This window comes from Prionailurus viverrinus, chromosome C1, assembly GCF_022837055.1.
Source record: "Prionailurus viverrinus isolate Anna chromosome C1, UM_Priviv_1.0, whole genome shotgun sequence".
NCBI classification, from domain to species: Eukaryota; Metazoa; Chordata; class Mammalia; order Carnivora; family Felidae; genus Prionailurus; species Prionailurus viverrinus.
The window spans coordinates 173,421,278-173,430,509 of record NC_062568.1 but is presented as its reverse complement, the minus strand read 5'-3'; the positions used below and the strand labels follow the sequence as shown (position 1 = coordinate 173,430,509).

Sequence of the window (9,232 nt, the reverse complement as noted above, 5' to 3'; positions counted from 1 at the left end):
ATACCATATTTAGGAGGGAGCTATTAACAGGAAGCAAGGCAGGTCTTGAAGAAGAGAGAATGCAGAAAAAAGGTTATATTTAATATGGGATATGAGTACATTTAAGTAAGTAATTTTGTAGAATAGGGACTTCAAAGTTAGAGCACTCAGGCCCATACCAGTTTAACAGAGTCCTACCTCCAAGAATCCTTTCTGATCCTCACCCAAATGGTCTAATCACTCTCCTTAGGGCTCTCTAAAAACCTTTGGTTGGGGGAGGTAGAAGGACTCATCTGTTTGTCTTCCCAGGAGGACTCTGGGCTCCATTAGGGACAAGCCAGGTCTGATAAATCAGTTTCTCTAGTGCCTACACAGGGTCTGGTGAGGGTGGGGTGGGGGGAATCAGTAAATGGTGAATAAAAGAAAGGGAGTCAAGACCCACTTCTTGTCTTCTGGGAGCATTCTCATCTTTCTTGTTTCCTTCCTTTGCACACATTGCTTCTTGGGCTTTTTGTTCATTCAACCATGAAGAGGGCCTACTCTACCTTAGGCAATGTGCCAGGCCCTGCACAGAGGAGGGACAGATGATTCAGCTTGATCAGGCTGTGACAGGGAAAGGCTTAGGGACTGAGAGCACAGAGAAGGCAACTAACCCAGACTGAAGGGTTAGGCAAAACAAAGTTGGGTTTAGGAAGGACAAGTGGGAATAATGGTTAGCCTGATGGGAGGTAGAAGGTCAGGAGTGAGGGAGAAATGATAAGTCAGGGAAATAATATGGGTAAAGGCCTCAGCCAGTGGAAACAGTCTTCTAAGTTTTTATTTAGACAGCCTGGAGTTTAGAGTATTTGAGCGGACAATGCTGCTAATGAGATTGGGGAAGTAGTCAGATTTGTAAACCATTTAAGAATAGTCATAGCACTCACAACAGTTTCACGAAGCCATTGAAGGTTTTAAATGAATGACATGATCGAATTTATACTCTTAAAAAATTATCCAATTGTGAAAATAGTGGATTGGTTCACTAGTGAGCTTGGACTTTATTCTGAAGGGATAAAGGGGAAAAAGCTATTTAACATTTTAACCATGGGAGTGACACATTCGGATAAGGGTTTATAAATAGATCACTTGGCAGAAGGAGGTGAGAAGACTCTCAAAACAGTGCACAGGTAAGAACTGAGACAAGCGGGGAGGGAGAAGTGGATGTGGGGAGACATGGGAGACTGGCGGGAGGTTTCTGAGTCAGGTTTCAGGCCAACTGTCAGAGAAGCAGAAACTGACGCAGCCCAGAGAACAGCTGAGGGAGGCGGGGAGGGGGGCGCGGCCGCGCAGCGGGAGCCGCCCACGGCTCCCGGCGCCGGGGGCGGGATCAGAGCACGCACGGCGGCATGACGCAGAACCGCAGCTGGCCTCGTTCTGGGCGCCGCCGCCGCTTTGAGGCGGAGTAGGATGAGGCCCGCGGCCGCGGCTCCGGCGTCGGCAGGGGCAGCAGCAGCTGAGGCAGCAGCTGAGGCAGCCGAGACGGCCGCGCCCCCCCCTCCTGACCTGGATTAGGCCCAGCAGCTCCGTGGCCGCCGCCGCCCCGCGGGGGGGCGGGGTGGGGAAGTGCTTCGTCTCCCCGCCCCCCCCCCCATTGCCGCCTCGCAGGAGGCAACCGCCGCGACCCCAGCGGAGCCCGCGGCCCAGCCTTGAGCCCCCACTCCCGGGGGCTGGCATGAGCGGCCCTTCGGCGGCACCGGGGGGCGGGGGAGCCGCCGCCGCCTGAGCCCCGGCCTGCCGTCCGACCCCACCTCGCTGACCGAGGCTGACCGCGGAGCTTGCGAACGACCCCGCCACTGCTTTCTTCCTCCCCCAGATCACATATCTTAGCTCCGGAAGATGGGGAACTGCCTCAAATCCCCCACGTCGGATGACATCTCCCTGCTTCACGAGTCTCAGTCCGACCGGGCTAGTTTTGGCGAGGGAACGGAGCCGGATCAGGAGCCGCCGCCGCCATATCAGGTAGGGGAGGGTGTGTGTTGGGGAGGAGGGGGTGCGTGGAGTAGAGGCAGCTCCGGGCAGAGATTGAGGGGACTTCGGGACTGTCACTGCTCCTGGTCTTGGCAAGGCCTGGCTTGAGGGGCGTCGACCCTCTTAGGCCAGGATCTGAGGGTGACTACTCCCTACTCCCAGTTGGGGGGAATCCTTCACCTCCCCTCAGGTACGGTGTGGGGATGGTACTCTCTGTCCTTGAGTTCTGGGATCCGAGTATGTGATCCCCTTGGCCAGTGACTGGCGGTTCGCTTGTGAATTTGGGAATGCCATTCTCCTTTTATGTTTAAATCGTGGAGTCTGAGCTGTGAGGTTTGGGGATGATTTCCTCATCGCAGCGCCAGCTGGACTATGTGTTCTGGATAGGTGGTTGCCCCCCACCCCATTTATATTATGCTGTATGTTCATCTTCTCCTCCCTCCCCTTTCCCCTGTGTGTTTGTTAATTGGATCTGGTAGGTGTTCATTTCTCCTACAAGAGAAAAGATCTTAAAGTGGTTTTATTCCCAGCAACGTTAAGAGTTACTTGTTTATATATACGTATTTTTAATCCCTCCTCCTTTTGCTCCACCCCTATGACACACCTTGTAAACGCGCTGGTTCAATAAAACTTGATTATCTTGAACTTTGGAAACCTCTAAACTTGACTTAAATGCCTTCTGTTAATCCCTTTGTGTCCAAGTCTTGCTCCCGAATGGTTTCATTGCTTTTTGTAGAGCAATCAGCAGTCCCATCTGTTTACACAATTAATGAAAAGCTAAGACCTCTTGAACTCAAAATAGATATGTAGATGTTATAGTCCATAATATATATAAAAACCTTTCCTCTACTTTTCACTTTTAAATGAAATTGTTAAAAACTTTTTTCCAGAGGGCCTTGGATAGTTAAGTGGCTTAATTTTTTTTCTTGAAGGAGATTTAGTTTTCTAACTGTGCAGTCTCCTTTGTTGTTTCATGTGGTGACATCATTATCTAGTGTTGTTCTTTTCTCATTCCTGTGTAAACCAGTGTCTCATCACACCAGAAAAACCTGATCACATATGCTGGTTTTCCAAATAAAACCCACAGGGGCCTTTCATATACACCAGTAAAGTCCGGTCTTAAAATTGTGACATACAGAAGCCTCCATGACTTATCTCTCACTTTTCTGTATTCCAGGCCTACCAAATACACCATCCTGTTCACCTCTCTCTCTGCCTTTGCTCCAGTTGCTCCCTTTGCTAGGATCCCTTCCCCCAAGGTCGGCCAGGTCAACATCTAATCCTCTTTAAGGACTCAGCTCTCCTGTTACCTCTGTCCAGTCTCTGCATTCCCCTCCCTTCCTCTGTGAATCCATCACTCCCTTGTTTCCCTCCTTCAGACCCTCTATTCCATAAGCAGCACATACAACACTTGGGTGTTAATATCCTTGTTTAGTACATGAATGTTTCATCCTAAAGGCATTTCCCTCCTTACCTAGTATAAATTGCATGCAGGTGGGGACCCTGCATCTGTTATTTCCCCAGCATCTGGTTCATAATACTCAGTAGTTTGAGGTAAGTAAAGACTATAAGCCCTTGAGAACAAGGACTGTGTCCTCAATGCTTTGGGAAATTACTGGCACTTAAGAAGCACTTATGTTGAATGAATTAATGAATTTGAATTCAGTACTGTGTGTTTTATAAGTTCATACACCTGTTTCTTCCAAACATTGTCACAGGGAAGTCTTAATCTTTGTGATTCTTTAAAAATTTCACTCCTCATTTCCCTCAAATACTATAGGACAGTATGCTTATTTCAGTCTCATGAGCAAATTTTTTTGAGGTATGATTTTTATTTCAAAATCTCTTTCCATGCTCCCTAATCCCTTTCCAGACAAATTTACTGTCTTGACTTAACTGCCCTTTTTCTCATCCTTATCATAATACAGTGTTATGGATAACTTCTGTGGAATTTATGGGAATTGTATTTGCCTTTTCCAGGAGGAATAGATGATAATGAGAAGTTTTTTGGTGTCATGAAGGAACATTTTTTGAAACATGTTATTTGTGACTGGGAGTTTTTGTGGTTGCCCTTTCCTGAAGTGAATGACGCACATACTGATAAGCCACTTTGGTATCAATTGAAAGAAAATAATTTCTTTAAAAGATGGGAGCATAAAAAAAACTTGTAGAAAAAACTTTTTCCCCTCCCAAAGGAAATAAGATTTTTAGTAATGATTTATTTAGATGGTCTAAGAAACACAAGTCCAAGGGCAATGATTTATACATTCAGTAGACAGAAGTAACATTTTTTTCTTCAAAAATAGTATATAATTAACAGAGCTACAGGAGTTATTAGCTTATTTCTTTAAAGAATAGTCTCAGGGACACCTGGGTGGCTCAGCTGGTTAAGTGTCCAGACTCTTAATTTCAGCTCAGGTCACCTCATGGTTTATGGGATCAAGCCCCACCTTGGACTCTGCACTGAAAGTGCAGAGCCTACTTGGGATTCTCTCTCTGCCCCTTGGGCGTGACCTCTCTCTCTCAAAATAAACATTAAAAAAAAGGTCTTAACTGCAGTAGGATTTTTTAAAATTCAGAAAGGCAATAGCTGGTTGTAAGGGAACACACTAGTATTTTTCTGTAGTTGGTAGTTTAAGAGATGTCCTTTGTAGTGTATGAGATTCATGTATGCCAAGAACTTTATATACTAAACTTCTCAGTTCCACTTATTTCCTATTAGCAGTATCTGATTTATTTTATTTATGTTTAAAAAGTAAATACTATACCATTATGATAAGTTTATAGGAAGTACCTGTTTCTTTCCTGGATTTGTTTAGTATCCTCCTAACTGGTCTCCCTGCATTCACCTTTGTCTTCCCTATAGTCTGTTCTTAACCCAGCAGCCAGAGTGATTCTGGTAAAACAGATCTTGTCACTCGGCTCAACCTTCTGTGGATCACCATTTCATTCACAGTAAAAGCCAAATTCCGTAGTGTCCCATAAACCCTACATAATCTTTATACCCCCACATATATCTCTTGACGCCTCTCTTACTATTCCTCCCCTGCTGGCTTCTCTTTTACCTTCTCTGGACTGCTTGTTTCTAGGATACTCCCAAGACGTGTGTATTCCTTGGTTGTTTTTATGCCTGGAGTACTCTTCCCCAGGTATTACTGTGGCTGACTCCCTCACTTCCTTCAAGTCTTCACTTAAATGACACCTTCATAAACCCTCTCTGAACACCTTAAGTTAAAATTACAACCTACCCCAACACCCTGGAATTCTCCCTTACCCTGTTCTATTTTTTTCCCCATAGTGTTTATCACTCTCTAACACACTGTCTTAACTATGTGTATTTCTTATTATCTGTCTTCTCCCACTAGGGCTAAGCTTCTTAAGGAAAGTAACAGTAACTGGCATACATTAGGCCCTCAATTATTGGTTGAATGAGTGGATTTTTTTTAAATTTATTCATTTTTTGAGAGACAGAGCGTGAGTGGGGGAGGGGCAGAGAGAGAGGGAGACACAGAATCCAAAGCAAACTCCAGGTTGTGAACTGACAGCACAGAACCCAACGCAAGGCTTGAACTCAATGAGATCAGTCGGCTTAACCTACTGAACCACCCAGGCGCCCAGAATGGATTTGTTTTAAATGAATTAATATATTTTGAGGCCAATGCAGTTTAATGTCTTGTAGGAATTATGCATATTCCTAGTGCCTTCATTCTTTTATTATGGATCATTTTCAAGCAATCCTAAAAATAAAATTTCAGTAATATTAAATATAGTAATTGGTTTAAAATAATTGTAAAATTATTTAGGGTTTTTTTTCCACTGTATTCTATAACAAAATGTTTTTTTATCAGAAACTATTTGAATTCTTGTCCTTAAAGAAATGGGAGGGAAGAGGTTAGAGCTTTTCTTGAATTATAAGGTAAAAACAAAGAAATTGGGCACACCCTATACTCTCTCCTTCCTGAATCTTTAAAAAGAATACAAAGGAAATCTGCCAATTAAGACAGTCTTAGAACGGTTGTGAGAGGGAAGGTAAATCATGAAAGGCTGGGGTATGAAGGTCCATAAGAGGAAAGGTCAGCTGGTAGCCCAATACTGAAAGGTATATATGAACAGGTTTAAGACCTCCCTCCATTTATCATAGGATAATTCAGGAGTAGCACTTTGTTAAAAAGCTTAATATTCATAGAGCAACAACAAAAGCTGCTTTACAGTATTTCTATCTTAATACTGTGTATATATTTATATAAAGATTGGTACCTCAGTTTTGCAGTGGTTAGTTTGGGATTTACTGATCTCATCATCCTGTCATATACTTTAATTCATTTGGGATTTTAATATCAGAAGAAAATACATTATTGTTAATACAGCAGTGAGTGCAATTGTAGCTCTGAATTTGGAGTCAGATGGATCTGAGTTCCAAGCCTGATTGTCACTTACGTGTAAAATAAGTTAACAGATTATATTGTGTTTTAAGGAACTTCTTTCATGAATAACAACATTTTGGATATTTCAATTTTTTTAAATATTTATTTTTGAGAGTGAGAGTGAGTGAGTCTGAGTGGGGGAGGGGCAGACAGAGGGAGACACAGAATCCAAAGCAAGCTCCAGGCTCTGAACTGTCAGCACAGAGCCTGATATGGGGCTCCAACCCATGAACTGTGAGATCATGACATGAGCTGAAATCGGACACTCAACCGACCGAGCCACCCAGGTGCCCCAACATTTTGGATATTTCAAATTGTGACTGAATAAAGCTTTCTTCAAGATACTTAAAAAAAACCAAAAGGCTTAGATTTGTTTGGAACTCATTAAAAGTAACCCATCTCCTTTAAAAATCTAGAATATAATAAAATACTGCATTTATTTTTAAGTATTAAAATTAATACCTTGTAATAAATTAATACCTGTAATAAAATTAATACCTTGTTTTTCTGGTAACAATATGAAGTTAAATTTAGGTATTTGAAGATTTTTTTATGTATTACATTTTCTCTGACTCTTTGGTGGAAATTACCTCAATCTGTATTTCACACATCTTCATCTTATTATTTGACTTAAAAAAAAATTACTTTGTGTGATATTTTATCCCTCCCCTCTTAAAGTTTTCTTTTCCTTAAAGTGCAGATCAGCTCCAATCTCTTTGACAAAGCCTTCCCTGACCATTTTTGTTTGTAGTATTTTTGTTCATAATATTTATCTGGAAATCATGTATTGCTTGATTAGTTCTTAGTGCTTTAACAATGATTATTTTTCCAAATTAGTTACTTTAAAAATGAGAATGATGTGTTAAGATTTTAAAAATTTCTCAGTGGAGTGGAATGGCATTCTACACATTGTAGATACCTAGTGCCTAACTTAGAACTGTGCCTTTTCCCTTTTATACTGTTAGCATCATGATTGAAGTCCTCTAATGGTCTCCTCTCTTCCCCATTCATTTCATTCTTCAATGCTTGATAAACCTATCTAGATCAGATCCCTTGCCTCTTAATCCATAATGATTCTTCATGACTTACTACTGAAGATCTCTGTATTAGCAATCAGAGTCATGATCTGGCTCCTAACATACTTTTCCAGCTTTTTGTGGTCTTGCATACAACTTCTACTTGAGTCAGCCTGAAAAGTTTGCTATATTCTGTATATGCGTTCTGCTTTCTTGCTGTCGCTCTTCGGTTCCCATTGCCCAGAATTCTCTTCCTTAATTGTTCCTGGTATATAAATTCTAGTTTTCAGGGTCCGGCTCAAATGCCATGAATCCTTTTCTGATTTCCCCAATTTGAATAACATCTTACTCTGAACTCCTTTAGTACTTTACCACTATTAGGACACTTTACCCTTCCTATTTGATTTTATTTATAACAGTGTCATACCTCTTCTGTGAGACTACAACTCTGATTCATCTTTGCATTCCTAGAGCTGTGCTTTTCACATAGCAGGCACTCAAATACTTGAATAAATGTGAAAATCAGTTACTGGATTTTTCTGTTAAGTGGGAAGTTTTATGGTTGTTTGCTTCTATATGAATTGTTCCAGAATCCTGTGCCTTTGGCCTTTGTACTTTAAAGGATTCTGCTGTTTGTGTCTACTACATTATCTGTTTTATCTGTATACATTTTTGTTCTGTCACTTCTAATTTATAAAGTATATGAACTTTTTCATTTGAGATTGGTTTGTGTTCTGGTGGTTTAGCTTGCCTTGGTTTGTTTGTTTTTTTTTGTTTTTTGTTTTTAAAGATACTGCTTATTTGTTACCATTGTTGCAAGGGTTTTATTTATTTGTTTATGCCTGAAACCCATTCTGGGTGTTCTTTAATTAAGGCTGATTCTTTGCCATTAAGAATGTACCTACCTTTAAGAGTAGGACAGTTTACATGTCACAGTTTAATTCTAGAGCTAATTATAGGGTAACTTGAGAAGATAGGGGTAATGAGTTACTTGTCCATAAGATCTGAGAAGTTGACTTCCTTAAAATATTGAGTTAATACTTTCTAGAAACATCCATATTTTGTAAAATTTCAATTTATTAAAATCTTAGTATAATACTTTAGGTAGAATGAGAGTCTTCTTTTTAAAGATCTTAATTTTATTTGGCTTCTAAATAGAAAAAGTGTCACAGAATGACTAGTATAAGTTCTCCCTTCAACTTGTGCCACTTCTTCTCTTTTGTCTTCTGTCTTTACTATGTCTTAGCCAAGTTAAATTCTGTAAATGAGGAGGGGAATGAAAGGAAGATAATTGTAAATACAATTAGAATTAGATGTTATATTTGTCATCTTGCCTCCAGCCATTTCTGAATATAATTATCTTCTGTGTATAACCTTCCTTCAAGCAAAGAGTTAGGGATGATCTTTTTCTCTCCTGTATTCAAATATGCTATTAAGTAGGCTGTAACAAATTTTTAGAAGTTGATTCCTTTCCAGTAACTTTTAATACTGAATATAACAAATATTTATGATAGTTAACATGCTCAGAATTCAGGATCTTTGCAATTGGTATATAAATGAAGTGGTAGAGATAATAAAGACTAAGAGTGGAAATATGAGTGAAAGAGAAGGCAAAACTGGCTAATAGCCAAAGTGTGTGTTTTTAATGGCAAAAGAGATTGCTACATGCAATTGAAAAGTAAAGCGATAACGGAGAACTAAATATATTCTGCTCTTGGATAATCTGCCTGACCTTTTGATTCTGATATTCAACTTGGCTTTCTGATATGTTCCTTTTGAGTCTTAGAGTTCCTTATTTTAACTGAT

General features: G+C 40.6%; 1 protein-coding gene across 1 annotated transcript in view; it reads left to right on the top strand.

Moving 5' to 3' along the window:
- Window positions 1-1,408: 1,408 nt before the first annotated feature.
- Window positions 1,409-9,232, top strand: part of RNF11 (ring finger protein 11) — a 40,380-nt gene continuing 32,556 nt past the window's right edge. The window contains exon 1 of the mRNA XM_047872037.1: window positions 1,409-1,977. Within this exon, the coding sequence (XP_047727993.1) occupies window positions 1,855-1,977 (123 nt within the window). The 5' untranslated portion in view covers window positions 1,409-1,854. The remainder of the gene's footprint in view (window positions 1,978-9,232) is intronic.